The sequence below is a fragment of the Sebastes fasciatus genome, chromosome 18 (genome assembly GCF_043250625.1).
Source record: "Sebastes fasciatus isolate fSebFas1 chromosome 18, fSebFas1.pri, whole genome shotgun sequence".
In the NCBI taxonomy this organism is placed as follows: Eukaryota; Metazoa; Chordata; class Actinopteri; order Perciformes; family Sebastidae; genus Sebastes; species Sebastes fasciatus.
In genome coordinates, this window is record NC_133812.1 from 17,553,644 (window position 1) to 17,572,043 (window position 18,400).

Below are 18,400 nucleotides of genomic sequence, written 5' to 3' on the forward strand. Positions count from 1 at the left end.
ACTTTATATGGCAAATGTTATTATCATATCTGTGCCCTGAAGATGTGAGGGCAGGAGCGCTTAACGCTTCAAATTCATTAATCTGTGTGATTTATGTCTGTGGGGGATATCGCTCTGGTTAAATATTTGTATCAGTCTGATTTGGGAGTAGAATTTCATATTCATCCTTTAGATGTTTCTCCCCGATAGTAGATTTTATACCTTTGTATTCAATGAATTGATAAAATGAAAGCACTGGTATATAAATAACTTATAAGGCACGACACTGGAACCAGTACATATGACCCTGCTGCTAAATAAGTGAGTGTAGTCAGTCTGAAAGCATTATAAAAGTCATAAATACAAAAAAAAAAAATAGGACATGTACGCATATCCAGCAATAAAATAAATAAATAAAAAGCTCAGATCTAAAAGAAAAATTGCGAATACAAACATGCTCATTAATACTTAATGACATGATGCAAAGAATTCCTTACTTTCTCAGATTTACACCTCAACTGGAGTAGCAAGGGGTTAAATCCTTTTCTACAGGGCACCTTGACAAAATGTATGGAAAGAGAAAGAACTACCTTTCTAACCTTAAAGAGAACCTATTATGCTTTTTCCCTTTCCTTTAGTGCGTTATATAGTTTAGTGCATGTTAAATATCTGCAAAGTTACCCAGTCCAAAATCCACGCCAAAGAGAGTTACTCTCCCCCACAGAAACACTGCTCCTGAACTGCCTGAAAGGCCTTGCTTGAAGTCCCGCCTTTTCTTCGGTAATGTGGTGATGTCACCAAGTAACAAATTTGCATACTACCTGCCTTGCGGCTAGTTTGGCACGCCCTCAAACAAAGATAGTTAGAGTGGAACTGGAGCGGAGTCCGAAGAGTTTGGTTTGGTTGATCAATCACAACAGAGTTGGCCAGCTGACCAATCAGAGCAGACTGGGCGTTTTTGGAGGGGCAGGAGCTCAAACAGAGCGTTTCAGACAGAGGGTGGAAAGTGGTGCTGCAGCACAGCCGGTATGAGAATCGTAAAGCGTTTTTTGTGCATTACATTTTGTAAACATGTTCTAGTAGAAACCTAAAGTCTCAAGTGTGAACCTGAAAATAAGCAGAATAGGTCCTCTTTAAAGCGCCTGCTGCCCTAAATCTTTGTCTGGGTCCATTGCAGTAACAAAAATAAAAGCATGCCTTTATGGCAGACATTAGACAGTAGCTACACTTCCTCTTTCCTTTTGGATGTTTGATTTAGAAATAGCATCACACACACCATCCAGAGACCGTTCAGATATGTAAATTAAAGATAAGGAGTGTGCGTGCATGCAAACTGGTGTTTAGAGAACAAGCTTTTGTTTAGAGCAGCAGGCCTCGGGCTGTCAGAGTACACCAAGGTTGAAACACTTTGACAGCTGTTGTCACTACATCTCTCGCTGTCCTTCTCATTTTACTTCCATGGCGATTTGCATTCTCTTGTTGTGACTCGTTATGCAACTTTAGATCACTGTGCAGTACCTCTGTGTCTGAATGACAACTGTAATTATGGCCACTTTCACTGCTGATTTACCTAAAGACACAAACCGATTGAAAACAAGGCAATCATCAAAACAAAAAAATATTTTTCTTATAATAAATGATTTTGTTTTTTACCGTGGTATCGCATTGGGTATCGAGCATCGTGGAATTTCATTGGTATTGGTATTGACAACTAAATTCAACTAAAAAAACTTGTGACATCCCTATGGAAAAGTGTCAAAGCTTCAGAAAAAACAAGTGGGAAGGTCAATAGTGAATCTCCAAGCTTAAGATCCAATCTAATTTACTAAGAATGATTTGCACTGTATTTTGTTTTGAGTTGAACATCACCTCTGAATCTTTGTCTTTGTCCACATACTCTACCTCTCTGCTATTTAGTGCGCTACGATACTCTGCCTGTCTGCTATTTGCTGTCCCATTCAGAAAACATCGATGTGCACGTTGCATCATCTGCAGCCAGATCATCATGGATTATCCACCTCCTCTACACGCTAACGCTGGTTTAAGCGTGCACGAGTACACATCATCAGCCAGTCACGTACTGTGTAATCCCAAAGACCCAGTGATGTCCATTACCAGATGAAATCAGCGGGTGGTGACATCAGGTTGCCAGTGAGAAGTCACTATTATTACATAACCCACTAATCCTTCCTGTTGCTGTATATGTGCCTGATAACGCTGCACCAGAGGTTACATACATACAGGATACCATACCATTCAGCTCCACTTGTTGACTCCACGATACAGGAAAAAAGATAATAATTTGATTTAGATGGAAAGCTATTGTGTACAAAGAGATGAAATGAAAATGTAATGTTGCGTGTGTCAGATAATGAAACTGGAATAAGATCCTTCCCCCTGGGAAATTTACCATTTATTACCGAAACACACTAACACAGGGGCAAGCAATCCAACATAATTAAAAAAATTGAAAGGTGTTAAGTGTGTGATTCTAATGTGCTGACGAAAGGAGGATAGGATGAAAATATTTGCTTTTTTAACCACGCGTTTAACCAACTCTCCAGCCGTCGCAGGATACGTGAGGCAGCCTCACGCACACCTGTAGTTAAAAGCCAGTATATCTCTGGCCTTAAAGAGGACAACTCCCATACAAATATAATGCTCAGACATGCACGCACCGTATGAACATAAACTTACCGTTAGCGTACGGTGTCTCACAGAGTGTGAGGAAGTCTACTATAGGATAGTCCATCTCCAGCACGGCGGTACTCTTCCCGTGCATTACCGTCAAGCATGGCCGCCGGCCCACCGTGTCGTAGGACAGACCACCAGACAGGATTATGAAGGGCTCTCTGGAACACACACACACACAAACAAGGTATAAACATTTTACTAGCTTTTTATATATAACGGTTAAACTGCAACAACAGAAAATACTTTTCGTTTTTCATCGACTACAGATGTCCATTAAAATTGCATATCATAAATCATAGTCGTATACAGCTCCAATACACTGTAGATATGGTCTATGGGCTATGTGACCAGTTAAACTAGTGGTTTCACCTGTCAAAGTTATCTGACTACAAGTGAACTTAAAAAATGGACAATTTAAGAGTTGTGTTTTCTTCATTATTTTCAATCAAACAAATTTATTTATAAAGCACATTAAAAAAACATTCAACGCTGACCAAAGTGCTGTACAGATCAGAGCAGGAAGCTAAAATCACACATAAAAGAAATACCAACATAATCAATACACGCAACTCATAGGCACAATTAAACAACACATAGGCATAAGTCAAATGTTCAAATATCAAGTTAAGTCAAATATCAAATTTTTTATATCAGAAGATGGATATAAGACTACGTATTAGTTGTAGATAGCTCCTAGTCTGACACACATGCACATGTGTTACTCACATTGCCTTGGCAGCAGCTTTTAACCCCTGTCAATAACCTTGATGCGCCATAACTGTGTTGTATAATTAAGCATATTAATGCCCAAACATGTACGCATTTGTGTAAGTAACAGAGAGAGAGGGGGGGGGGGGGGGGGGAGCTTACCCAATTCTAGTGGTTTTGTACTCCACTTTGAGAATGGGTTTACAAGGCTCTGGCTTCTTCCCGTCCTTGGGCTGTTTTCCTAAAAATAGAACAAACAGAAGTTACTTTAGTTTGCCAGTTCATCTCTCTTCACCTCCTCTCTTCTCGGTTCTCCTGTCATCTCATTTTTTTTTTTCTTCTCTCTACCTAGAAGCTGTTCAGACTGAGCCGCACTTAAATTGCAACTGTGAACAGTGGCCAGACAATAACAAAGGGCTATTCATCAGAGAGGATAAAGACAAACGCAGGGGCTGGGGACATGCAGAGAAGAAGGTGTGGCAATCACGGATGATTTACAGAATCCATCTATTCGAACCTCAAGGGAGGTCCGTGTGAATTTGCACATCCATCACATGTGTGCCGAGGTATGCAAGTCAGAATGCACAACAAGCAGCTGAATATATCTGAACTACTACTGAAGTGAGCCCCTGAGGCAAGCTATACAAGGCAGGTCGGTATAATAAAGAACTGCTTTTAATAACTACATCTAAATAACAGATATATAAAAAGACAATTAAAGGAGGACTTATAAGCCTTACTTAAAATCCGTCAAAGGAATTTGCATAATTGTCCATTAAATACCAAACTAATTATGTATGCAGCAGTGGGAGAAACAACTAATTAAAAAGCCTGTGTGGTGAAATCCTTTCTGCAATCCCCTACATACAAAACCAGCTTGAGAAACTGGTTAGAAGTTTGTTTTTTCCCCCCCCTTTCATTTAATTCCTTTCTTTGTTCCTCTTTCTGACTCTCTCTGTCCATTTGTTGCACTGACACACTCTCTGTCTAGTCCTGCCAAGCCCTTCATCTGGGTGAGTTGTCAGAGGGCTCTGTGGGGTGAGGAGGTGTGTGGGGAGACAGAGGAGTATGGATTAAAATGCATCTTCAAAAGAGCAGACTTCTGCAGGGAATAAACAGAGCACCGGCACTAATGTATGCACGTGCAGACACAAAGTAAAGCAAACAGAGGCAGGACATAATTGAACTGACAATAATCCTCTGACTGAAATGGGGAAACGATGAGGAAGGCATGTGGTTTCCATGAGTATAGAGTGGGCCATGTGACTGACAGAGGTGGATGCATCTATCTTCATATGGCCCACCTTACAGAAAGTTTGACGTCCACAAGTCTATTTGTATAAGCTAAGAAGAGTCAACTCGATTTATTTGCAATCCTGCACGTCTCTATGTTGTGAGTGGTTCAAATGCAGGGTGACTTTGTTTCATTTGAATTTCAGAGGCCTGAAGAAGTAAAATTATTCATCATTTTACAAAGAAAGCAAATAAAATACTAATATTTTTTTTTCTATTTCCTAATTTTTGTAATCATCTCGCAAACCCTTCAATTTATCTAGGAACCCCTTCAGAGAGGTCTGACCCCTACAGTAGGTTGGAAACCACTGATTTAGATGAGTCTCTTTATCTCTGTCTCAGTTTATCTCAGAATATGATAATAATGATATAAAAATAAGAATAAAACCTTGTTTGTATAGAACGTCATACAATAAGGTACCGTAAAATGTGCTTCACAATAGATGAAAAATACACATTAAAAGACGGATGCAAGAAATTGAAACACTGCAAACAGCGTTTTGGTTTTTTTACGAGATAAAAGAGAGCTGTAAACATTTATGAAGTTAGCAGTACATAAATTACAAATAATTCTGTTGGTGAGGTGAAATACTTTAAATGTTTCTAGGATAAAAGCATATTTTTCAGCTTGGGATATACAGTATTAAAACCACATGTTTTACTTTCATTTCTAATTTTTGAAAAAGGAAGTTTTGCCTTACAACTGTTAGACTGCAATCATGTTTCATATGTATATATATATATATAGTTCTTTGCAGACCTTTTACATGCACAAAAAAACTATATAACACACTCAAGGAAAGGGAAAAAGCACAAAAGCATAACAGATCCTCTTTAATGTTAGGAAAAACAAGATCAAGTGTGGGGTTAATTAATTACCTAACCATATATAGTTAAGTGTAAAATTAAAGTTAGGACTTAGTGAAGATTAGATCCTCATAATATGTCATCTATTCACAACCAAAACTGTTGAGTATATTGAAATGGGAGGTCCAACCGAATATTATACGGTAAGACCATCATGCATCTGGCTGTGTCTGGAACACCCTGTTTACTACAGTATATACAGCAGTGCACTATGGTTACGCTCTGCCGAGTATCTGTAATATAAGGAGTAGTAAATGAGTGAGTTAGGGAGTGATTACAGACACAGCCTCTGTGTGAGTGTGTGTTTGTTTCTGCGTCTCCATCCTTACCGTGTGGGGTGATTGTCTGTATGGGCTTGCCCTGGCCTCTGATGTTCCATATGGTCAGAGTTCCATCTGAGTGACTGCAAATGAACTGCTTGCCCTCGTGATGCCAGGCAACTGAGTGGATCGCCTAGGAAACAACATGCAAGAAGCGGAGGGGGGTCAGCGGTTCAGCGAGACGAAGCATCATGTGCTGCCGTCTCCCTTACGTTACAAGTGTGTTGCATTGTTGCAGCCATACGGTACACGGTACATATGTGGGTTAAGCTGTCAATGACTCTGGATTATATACTGTTGAACAGATGGTGAAAGTGAGATAAAAGGTTCCGGCCTCTGACTTCAGAGCATTTCCTGTGGCATAGATGCATATATTAGAGCAAGCTTTTATATAACAAATGCGAAGAAAAGCCGGAAATGGATTGGTGATTTCATTCAGGAATACCAGGAGCAAGGTTTTATTACCACGGCTATAATTTGAAGAATTCTATTTCATAAAGACACAAATTCACTCATGGAAATAAAAAAGGTCTTCAAAATTCAATATAATTGAAACACAGTAGTTCTGGTGCATTCATGGTGTCATTTGGAGCCGTGGATTTATGACGAAAGTATTCAGTTAGTCTGTCTGGCTAACCCAAAGAGCAAAGAACCAGAGAAGGTAAAAGAGAATATCACAAAAAACGTTGTCAGTAATGTGCACTTAAGAGGCAAACAAGGAAGTTTAAAAACAATCGCAAGTTTAATAGAGGAAATGAAAGTAATCACAATTCTAATATTTACAGTACTTACTGGAAAAACATTTGTATTAGACCTTTAAAACCACAACAAAAGGTGAAAAAATAAAGAACCAAATTGATACAGTGACAAGCTAATCGATATAGAGAAGAATACGGAAGGACAGGACAGAGTTAGAGAGAACAGTCCTGTTGCTGCTGTAATCCTGCCTCACCATGATTTATCTACTGACAAGCAATCATTGAAAACACAAACACATCATGCCCAAAGTATGCCAGTAAAGGGCAACCTTGCTTATTGATGCCCTTTTCATATAGCTCATAATTAAACCCAGCGAACGTTTTGACATTAAGTAAATACGACGGCGTGCACCACAAAATATGCGTTAAAGCTCGCAACAGCTTCCCAAAGCAGTTTTACGAGGCTTGTCACATGAATCTTTGCACATACGGGGGGCGTGTTCTTACCAGAACACCTGCAGCATCAGTAATATGTCCCTCCACAGGCCCAGTGCTTTGTCAGGGGACATATTCTCTCAGAGACAATGGACCTCAGGGAGAAATATTCTCTTAAACTTATTTTATATTTTCTGTTAAGAGAAAAAAATCAGTCAACTCCAGTTGCGGTAAACATTCTTAACCATCCAAATCTGCTCTTACCCAGATGTGCTGAATGATGAATCCCACTTGATCATAAATTGGAGGCGTGTGGCTGATTGTTTTTTATTAGCATAGGTAACAACCCTTGAACACTAAATAAGGGCAGGTGTTGTGCCATGTGCAAATAGTCTGGCACATGCCAAAGAATTGGAGAGATGCCACCAAAAAAAAGGCTGCAAGTAGAAGAACTTCACCGGGAGTGAAATTGAGGTAAAATAAACTTAAAATAAAACGTGTGATTTTCCAGAGCGTCAGAACTGGCGTTACAGGAAAATCAAAAAGCATCAAAGAGCAGTATGTAAGCCATTCAGAAATAAATAAACGCATGCAATATCGTCCAATGGTTTTAATAATCTTAATTGGGATCAATGGACCAATAGTATTTCTTTAGCCCACTAATTTAATAATCCAATCCTTATAATTATATAATAATCTAAATTTGATTATATGATAGGAGTTTTTTTTGTTCCTCAACTTACAAATGTATGTTTCCTTGTGTTGGACAAACAATTTGTGGATTATGAAAACAAGATGTTTTTTCTTATCTTAATGGTAAGAGTATTCTCAACGATTTGTAAAATGTTCTCTTACCTAAGAGAAGAGCAAAAATAATAAAACATCGGTGAATCCCAGAAATCAGTGGCGACTAACAAAATAAGAACAAAGCGTGGATGTGAAGAAAAATAAGACAATTTGTTTTTATATCGCTTCCTGCATGAGGCCCAATGATTGGACATATTCTCTGACATGATGATTAGTAATAGGTATAGCCTTTTCTAAAAAAAAAAAAAAAAAGAAAAAAAAAAAAAAGTGTTTGTTGGTCATGTTTATGTAAATTCTTTCCACTTTCCACTCTTTAATATTCAAGCTAAAGCTCCCCTTGTTGTTGAAGTTTGAACTTTCCACTGGTTTTCCTTGTCTCCTTGTCTCACATCGCTCATCTGACATGAATGATTACCTCGCTGTCAAGGTTAAGTCAATCTCATCCAATTGAAGCTGCTATTTATTTAGGCGTATATCAATTTTGCCTTCGGTGTGTCATTAATCATAAATGGTGCTGCGTGGCGGGCTCACTGAACGTGCTGAAAGTTTTTCAGAAAAATAGCAAAATGAGACAGTGAGGGGAACCAATGTCAGAGATATGCTCACCATAACAAATGTAATTGCATCTGTCCAGAGTAAATTGTATCATATTTATATGTTTTGAGGGGTAATGAAGCTCATCTATTGCTTGCTGGTAAAGTGTGTAATCCATCACATAGACTTTCTTTGACCAAACGACAAACTCACAAACATGAAACCAATAAAGTGATGCTGTGGAGAACTTCCTGAGGTGGGTGTTTTTTTTTTAGATGCACAGCCTTGAGGATTTTCAAAAGGTCTCATTATCCTGGTTTCCTCAATAAGACTCCGGGTCACAGTGAGCTTGATGCGACGGTTATGTGACATCATGCTGCATAGCCGCACTACTCACATTATCTCATTAATGACTCACTCACTCCCACAAAAGACGCACAAATGAAACATGACTAAAAGTTTATTTTTGTTCAGGTATTTTCTTTAGTTATGGAGCTTCCTGATTTCATGAGGATTGTTTCCTCGGAAATAATGAGAGCAATAATGAGTAATGGCTCAGGTGTGAGTTCTGGTAGGCACTAGGCAGATTGACAGGGACAGGTGGGATGCAGTTTGTCAATGATTTGTTGCCAGAAGTGATTCAGCGGGCGTGCAGCGCCAGGTGGCGTGGATGTAGTTACAGCAGGTGTGCTGAACGCAGTGTGAACAAATATCAGATTCTGTAAAATTGTTAGCATCCCACACTCAGGAACTGAAATGAGTTATCCTATACTGTAAAACTTGTACGTATGATTAGACATATAGAACTTGTGGATCTTGGAGCCGGAATTGGGATGCAGTCCAGATAAAGGAGATGATCTGCAGATATTCAAGAAAACGCTGGAACTGAAATCACTCTTTTGTGAGGAAAAAGCCCTTGTTCACCCATTCAGAGACTGAATTCTGTAAATCTATCAGTGCATTGTTCGCTGCGACAGCCCCAATAGAGAACAATGCACAGTGCTTAATTGGAAAATGAGTAGAGTAATTGGAACACATGGTCCTCATCATATCAAACAATACCAATTAAAAAGACTAATTTCATGAGTTATTACATTAGGTCAGTTTTCAGATTGGTCTTTGGGGGATGAGAGAATTCAGTCAACATGTATTAGAGTCACACACACGAGCTAGTGGGTTCCCACATAGATGCAAACACACACACACACTAAATCACGGCAGAGACGAAAACAAACACACAAATTGAGATTGGTGGAGGAAAATAGATGTACCCATAAAACATGCCTATCACAGCCCTAATTAGAATCGCTTCTGCCAGCGCTGTGTCACACTGGGACACAAAGACAGCTTAGCCCTCAAGTGCCACACACACACACACACACACGTACACACAGCAATGGAAATTCAGCCCAAATAGGAAAACATTCAACCAAAAAAGGCTTAAACCGAAAAAAAAAAACAAGCATTTGGGGGAAAGCATGTCAACAGTGATTTCCATAGAGCAATACCTTTTTGTTTTGGAACATAAAATCCACTCTGTTTCTGTTTTTGTGTTAAGGTTATTATATAAGCCCTGAAACAAGCCCCTGTAAGCTTCTATTTACCAATTAAGACTTATATATTAAATAAGATGATGCATCATCATCAGTTATGATTAGAGCAAAGGAATATGTTATTAGTACTCTCAAAGTACAATAGAGACTTTGGTCTTTTTGACATGTATTGTCAAAAGAGTTGGAGAAGTGAAAGTGTTGACATATTGGTGGTGCTAGATGAACAGCTTTAATTTGCCTAAATTAGAAACAAACTGCTTGTGATCTTTGGACCCTTGCCTGCGATGAACTTGGACGTAAAATTTTTCAAGGATAGGGATGGCAATGCTGCTCTGACTTGTAATAACTTTGGTGATCCCCTGACTTTTCATCTAACACCATAATCAGATCAAAAATTGATTTGTCCCATACTTTGGTTTATGACTAAGTACCCGCTAAATTAATGACATTCCCATCAGCCTCAGCTGGACTTTGTGTTTAGTGCTAATTAGCAAATGCCTCCTAACATGCCTAAAGGGATAGTTTGGGTGTTTTGAAGTGGGGTTGTATGAGATACTTATTCATAGTCAGTGTATTACCTACAGTAGATGACGGCTTGGAGAAGCAGACAGGAATTATCGCACGTAACCAAAGCAATGTACTGCTGTGGACTGGGCCGGCAGCAGAACTTATTTTATCCACCTAAAAGAAAAGGCCCATCTTAAAAAAAATCAATATCCATTTAAGTGTACGCTATATTTAGAATATTTTAACAACTTTATCTTGCTGTCACACAGCTCTTTCCATCGGGGAACTTAAGCCATTTATCCATCTATGCTCTCGCCAAAGCCACCAGAGTCCATTGAATATTCTTTTTTTATTTCACCTCGCAGAACAAGGGGGTCGCTGGTCTACCACTGCCTTGACTGGTTTGTTTGTGCAATTGTGAAACTTTGGTGAATCCGAACAAATTAAAGTCACACAATAACGCAAACAAACTAGCCGATCAAGGCAGCGGTAGACCAGCAACTCCAGAAACCAGCAAGCTCTATGAACGTTCCACATACAGTAGTGCTAGTGTCCCGTAGGCAAAATAATAAATGGTAAAATGTCAAGATTCATCCTCATCATCCTTCATCCAATCAAATCCCTCTAATAATGGTTGAGATATTTCACTGTGGGCCAAAGCATTGGATCAACAGAGTGACTGACGTGGTTCAAAATCTCACAATAACCCCTTCCACGTCTGTATTTTTGTTAGGAATCACATTAGGAAAATAAAGAAATAAACAAATGTCTTGCAAGAGCAGCGTGAGGGGAAACACCTTTTTCTTAACAAGGAGGTAACATTAGTATGATGAGGAGTAACATCCTGACAGATAGAGCCCCACAGAGACTGACCATCTATTCAATCCATCTAATGGATAATGCGCCAGACTTGCCAAATGACCCATCAGCAATGAATAGTAAAGTTATCGGTCTGTGTTCTCAACAGGTCTTAGGGGGAAAGGGGAAAGAAAATACTTGTTAATGAAGCTCGACTTGTGTCGGATAGAGTTTGCTAATAATTTGTAGCTTTGTGTTTTTAATCTTCTCAGACAACCAGATGGGAGGGATTTACCGCACGCAGACATATCACATAGAGTCATCTGAGCTGTCCATCAAGAAGAATACCGCAGGAACTTCTTTCTGGCAATGTATTGTCCTATATGGACAACCTCACCCATCTGGAACTAGATTAAAAAAAAGTGCTTCTCATGTGTTTACAGCAACTTGTTTTAAATCTGCATCCAGCAATCACGGTTGTTTACATCATGAATTCTGTTCAAATATGTTAATAAAACAAATTCCTCCACAGCCAAAGCTCTTAAATCTATTTTGTATTGCTTGGAAATGAAGTAATTAATGCTTAGTGCTTGTGGGAATAAGTTTGCACTTTTAACTGTGTTATTGTTGGCCTTCAATAATAGCTCTGAGAATTGTGTCTTGCGCCTAGGCAAACATTTTATCCCACATTTTTTTTTGTGTTTTGGCGCAGATTTAGACACAGCATGCTGCATTTCTGCACAAACACGTTCTGGTTATGGAAGTCAATCCGGAGGTAAACAACAACAGTTAACAGGGCTTTTGGGCAAAAGCTGCTGGTCCCTTTCCATGATTTGGCAGAGAGATAAAGAGAAAAAGAGCTAGAGAAAGAAATGTTGAGAACAATGACGACACTTACATGCTCATTAATATTCAAGTATTATTCAGAATATGACAATATTCCAAATTTGATACCGGTCATGTAAACAGCATATTCCCTTTGGATACTCTGAAATAGGCCTCATTTCAAAGGGAGCATTTTCTTATAAAGACATTAGGGATATGCCGATATTATTCAAGTTTTAGGAGCATTCTTTGGACATGTACGTATACAGCGCATTCGGAATATGCGTCTCAATTGGGGTTTTTACGGCAGTTTGCGACACACGGCTTCTTGTCTATTTGCTGCCAGCTCTGTGCATTGTACACAATCTAGCTAGCCGACAGTTTGCAGAGATGCATGCCCAAAAAAAGCCCACATTTCTGGTTGGAAGGAGAAACACAACTACTTTTAAACATTATGAAAAACTCGGATATCAACAGGTTTTTAGATATGTGCAAATCTCGCAAGACCGACCTTTTCAAGAAGGTGGTTGAAGGAACGGGAGAGGAAGGCTGTGTTTGCACGATCCGCCGTCACCAGTTACGTTAATCTGAGTATGCACGGCTGCATGTAAACGGGAATATTAGTTTTCAATCAACATGTAAACAGCTTAGTAGGAATATTGTCTTTTTCGAAATAAGGGCAGAATATTTTGTACATGCAAAGGTAGTCAATAAGGCAAAGTACAGGAGAAACAGTCAAAATGATATAAAAATATTAAAACCATTAGGAAGGGAAATACAGTAAACATTACAGAAAGAAATGTAGAAAAATAAATACACAAGATTGAGTTGTGATAGAAGAAAAAGGGGCGGAAAGTTGGGCTGTTTGTAAATGAGGACTGTAGGATAAATTAATGAGTTTGAATAATGGGCCTTTTAAAAAGGTATGACAAGAATAAAAGAATCATTTATGCATTCATTGAGCTAGAAACAGCCACTAGGAGACAAACAGGAGAGGAAGGAGGATAGTAGAAACTCTGATCCAGCTGTGATGTCAGCCATTCATCAGGGCCGGACTCAGACCAAGGTGTTGAGTCAGACAGAGCATAGTGGAGCGGGGGGTCAAAGTGACGGATGCTCTCTGGCTAGCGCTCTCTGGAAACCCATACTGTACTGCTGATCCACGGCTAATAATAGACAACCCACTGGTAGACACATAGCGGAAGATGTGCTCTCTCAGCTCTTTGAGAGCTTGTAAAAACAAAAGTTGTATCGCCTCTGCCTTTGGTCTGAACTCTGCCAGAAACTCTCCTGCTGTCTGGGTGCCAGGTTTAAGTTCCGATTTGCTGACATTTCTGCAGTTTGACAGCATGTATAACTAACAAAAGCGGCCTTCATTCGAGTCATTTCATTATTTCCCTTATGTGCACCCTGCTTGCTGATGTTGTGTGAGTGCAAGAATCATTAGAAAAATACCAAGAATACAAGAGCCGACATTACTCAGACATTAATCTCTATCCTTTGAAATCCGAGACCATAGACTGCCTTTCACTTGTTTCTAAAAAGACGTGCTTATTCCAAAGTCTGACTCCGTCACTGCATGGCCTGCTGGCTTACTCTGCTGCTGAAAAGGAGAAGAGGAAAAGCTTCCTTGTTCGTTTCAGTTGACAACTTTGATACTTGGCGGCAAGCTTCTAGGCAAATAGTGTTTGAATGAAAAGCACACAGCAGGGAAAAGAGTTCGCAGCAGGGAGAATAGAGTTTGCAATGGATTTAATAGCTGTAAAAACTTTTTTTACCCTACAGTATTATTAGCAGACGCTATACAGGGATTTGCACACGTTCATGATGACAACAAACAGTTCCAACTGTGCCAACTAGTCCACACAATATCAAATATATACTATCTTCGCATCAAATTAGACCCATGTTTCCATAGCAACCATCTTGATGTTGGACATTTAGTTCAGGCTTCACTGTCTGTGACATCATTCCCAGTTAAACCCACCACATAACTCACTGCACACTGTTGGTCGTGCTCAGTTTATTAAATTGACTACATTTGGGTCAGTAGACCTTCTAAAATTAATTTGTCACACACCATTAACACCATACATCACCTGAGTAGAGTCCACCAATCAGCAGAGACCAGAAATATCTTAGTGCATCCATACAAATTAAGGTTAAAGAGCCCTTTCAGTTGTAGAAGAAACAAAGCACTTTCACTCACAGAAAAAGGTTCTTTTTTAGTTTTTTTGTGTGCAAAAAACTAACAAAGTTTCAACAAGAGCATCTAGCTGAAACACGTTTGGTTTTTGCCCACTATAAACAAAAAAAAACCTTTTATCTGTAAGTGCCAGTGCGTTTCTACTGTCCTTGTCACTACTGTGCACCCAATACTATTCAAGATTTTGGAGCCATGTTCGCTGCCACTTTCCACCCTTTCAGGTGTAAACAGAAGCAGTGCTTACATTCGCAAATAACATTGGATAAACTGAGTAGGTGCATATCATCATACCTTTACCAACATACATACAATATATGTAGTAGCAAAAATGAGATCAAAGCAGTGAATCAGAGAAAGAGATAGATGGACGACGCGTCTCCAGTCTGCGCAGTAGTGATCGGGCGATGGAGCCGTGGTATCGAGGTCACCCGCCCGAACCGATTGCAAGCCGAGCACGGCCACAGCTTGTCAGCGAGAGAGACTCACAGCTGTCAATCATTATGTCTCACCCCTTTTTTATAGCATCAAATAACCAAAGAAAAACAAACTTATCAGAAAAATTAACACTTGAACATACATCAGCGTGATTAGAACTACATAAAATGACATAAACCATCTTTTGGAAAAATGTATTTGGCGTGTACTTTGACTTTTTAGTGTTTTAGGCCCATGTCTCATCCGCTAACATGGAGAAGGCAGGCTTTATGACATACAATGCAGCCAGCCACCAGGGGGCGATCAAGATGTTTTGGCTTCACTTTAGGGGAGCTGTTATGTCGTCCTTCATAAAAAATCTGGCAATGCGGCACCTTCCCACAGGGTTGTGCGAAGGTGTGGCTGTGTTTATTTGTGCTTTAGAGCGTAACTGCTGTGACACAATCAGAAAATAATGTTGTATTTCTCTGATTCACTGCTTTGTTCTCACTAACGCCGCTCCCTCTCTTCATTCACTTTCTAGCTCACATGAGGAAGAGCCAACTCTGAATGGTGTGTTCACAAAACAGTAAGCGAGAATTGCTGCATTGTATACCTTTAAGTGAATATCATAACACACGGATATCGAAATCATATTCATTTTGTCCATACCCCCCACCCTTACCCTCACAAAGCCCTGGTGTGTTCATCTTCCACAGCATTCACTCTTTAGTCCATTTAATTAGCGTTGGTTGTTACAGCCCTGTCCACAACGGTAATAATAGAAAAGTCACAACGAATCATAACCACATTTCACTTGTGATGCTGCACAGGAGAGCACAAGGTTGTCTTCAATGCCCCTGAAGGGCTGATCTGGGGGCAAATTAAACTTTAAATATATCTGACTCTAATAACCATTTGGATGTATCAGCCAGGGGAATAACCCAGAGACTTTGCAAGAGAGAGAGGACAAAGCGGTTGTGTGTTGCAGGCTCTTTCTCTTCGCCAGTGCAAATCATAGTGAGCGAAATGAGGGAGCAGCCCTCCGCCCACTCCAACCCTCGGTCTCTGGAGAGGTGTAACCGTAGGGGTTTGGAGGGAAGAGATGAGCTCCCTTGGGAGACGCAATACTAGAGACTGTAATGCCCTAGGAGCAGCGGGAGGATATTAGCTTATCTGAGCGAGGGAGACAGGGCATAGAGAGAGAGAACCGTACAGATTGAACATACAAAATCCACTCTCATTTTTGTGCCTATGTAGTCCTCTGTGACTCTTGTTATCTCAGCGCGCTTACAGCAGCACAGCGCTGCCAATGAGGTGAGCACCAGCATGAGTGTTACAATAATCTCATTATCTTAAACAGGCGGTTTGGCTCTGTGTCTAAATACTACGGACACCACTGTATGACCATGTACATGTTGACTGTTTGTGTGTCTGCCTGAAACCATTCAGTCGGCTTAAACCTCAATGACAAGTTTATGAATGAGATCTCCTATTCATAGATGTATTTAGTCATGTATAACACATGGAGTAAATAGAAAGATTTTCTAAAAAAAACAGCACAAATCACTTCTATGATAGATCATAAAAACAATCCAAATATAGCAACTGCATTGGTGGAAATTTTGTATACAATCTAATCTGGTAACAGATACCAAGGTCTAGGTGTGACACATGCCAGGTCCAGAGGGGATCTGAGCAGCTCTAACACCGTGTCTCTTTTTTTTATTGTCGTGTCGTCTTTTATTTATAGACACACACTATTGCCTCTGGGGAAGCCAATAAAGCCACATGACTCAGTTGCTTTAAAAAGGCGGACCTTTTTACAAAATGTTTCCCTTTTTTACAACTGCAATATGCAAGCGCAATCACAGCGCAGCCTCTCAACACCACTCCGGAGATGCTGTATAAATCATGACATTGTTAAAACATGCATTTCACAAACTGCTCTTTGTAAATGGAACTACTTATGAGATTGTCTTTAGTTGTGACTGTAGCACTAGTCACAGAGACAATGTTTTTTTTATATTTTCTGAAGTGATATTTCATAAATACATACTTTCTAGAGAAGCAACTAATATCAAAGTAAAATATTGATACCATTCTCACATCTGTATGGTAAATATGAAGCTACTGCCAGAAGCTGGCTAGCTTACCATCGCATAAAGACTGGCAGGTTCTGTTCAAAGGTAACTAAATCTTTCTACATGCACCTCTAATTAACACGTTTGTTGAGGGATTACTTTGATATCCGTATTCATTCCTCTCATAGCTGGATAGCATAAATCCTCCAGTTGGAGTTGGCTGTAAAACTTTCCCCTGGCAAGCCAAACTTCAGCTTCATCTTCATTAACCTGCACATTAGAGCTGCTCTTTCCTATGCAGACTGACCTGCCCCCTTCTATATCTATGCTGAGATGAAAAAGGATGTAGCTAGTCCTATTCCTTCCCTGTCAGCACTAGGGCTTGTCAACGAATATTCTAAATTTGAATATATATTTGAATTGTAAAAAACAAAACAGATATTCGTATAGGAAAATTAATATTATGAAAAACAACAGCACTACCACGGCTGTCTGCCTATGAATGTACAGCATGAAGCAAGTCATGCAACGTTACTTCCATTGATTGAAAATGAAATGTAACGTAGAAAGAGGGTAGATGCTAGCATGTACCCACCGAATGTAGTTTGTGTGCAAACCTCTCACGGGATGGTGAAGGGTTAGGCGTTGACCTTGAATGGTTAAGATTAGGACAGGTTGTCAGGCAGCGCTTCTTTCAAGAGATACCTACGTTTGGTGGGTACATTCTAGCATCTACCCAGAGAGAGTGACACCGTATCTTAACAGCAAGCGTTACGATGCGTCTTGTAAACAATCCATGTTCCCAATCAGCTGTTTGCTCGAGATCAGACTGGAACCACTTAAAAGATGGGTGAGTAGTTCTTGCTATCTTCTTAAACACACATTTTTTTATTATGATATTTACTGGAAATGAAATACAATATAGTCAACAGCAAGTGGGAAACTTTCAGGTGATCTCCCTCCAGCCAGCTGTCACCTTATTTAGGTTTTTGTAGAGAAATGAGGAGGTATCGTCTACATAAAACTCCTCATTTCAACTTCACATATCAGCCGTTCCTCGTCCATTGCGGCGCTTTCAAAGCGGGCGTCAGGAATAAATAGAAACAGGGCATCCGATAAAAGTTCAGCTTAACGCTCGAGGCCAGTTAGGACACGATGTCATGGACATATCTCACAAAAAAAGATATTTGAATAATTCGAACCGATATGTTTTTCTAGAGTAATTATTCAAATATCACTTTTTGGCCAATTTTGAGTCAGGATTCTCTTTTCGTACCATCATCAGCAGATGAGAGAGGAGACTATCGTCTGAGGTTTGTATCCGTGCTGGATATGTGAATACGCAATGTACATACAGTATATATTCTCACCTCGCAAGCCTTGTCAGCTGTAGTAAACTATCTCATACACTAGGTTTGTTCTAGGAATAAACTCTCTGACACACACACACACACACACGCAACTGTATACAGTTCAGTTCATGAATATGTGATTTAATTCCCAGTTTTTGTGGATCAGAAGTGGGAGGATTGACTGAAAGCTCCTGGAGAAGAAAGGAAATAGGGGAGATTTGCCTACCTCATCGTAAGTGTAGCGATTTTCGACCTTCTTTGATTTCAGATCCCACAAGACCACGATCCCAGACTCAAATCCAATTATAAGCTGGAGAGGAAGAGCG

General features: G+C 39.7%; 1 protein-coding gene across 6 annotated transcripts in view; it reads right to left on the bottom strand.

Moving 5' to 3' along the window:
* stxbp5a (syntaxin binding protein 5a (tomosyn)) overlaps positions 1–18,400 on the bottom strand; it is a 105,777-nt gene that overhangs the window by 22,519 nt on the left and 64,858 nt on the right. For all 6 annotated transcript variants that reach the window (XM_074616495.1, XM_074616494.1, XM_074616492.1 and 3 more), the window contains 4 exons: positions 18,301–18,384; positions 5,871–5,994; positions 3,544–3,622; positions 2,677–2,831 (listed from right to left, as the gene is read on the bottom strand). In XM_074616495.1, the coding sequence (XP_074472596.1) occupies positions 2,677–2,831; positions 3,544–3,622; positions 5,871–5,994; positions 18,301–18,384 (442 nt within the window). The remainder of the gene's footprint in view (positions 1–2,676; positions 2,832–3,543; positions 3,623–5,870; positions 5,995–18,300; positions 18,385–18,400) is intronic.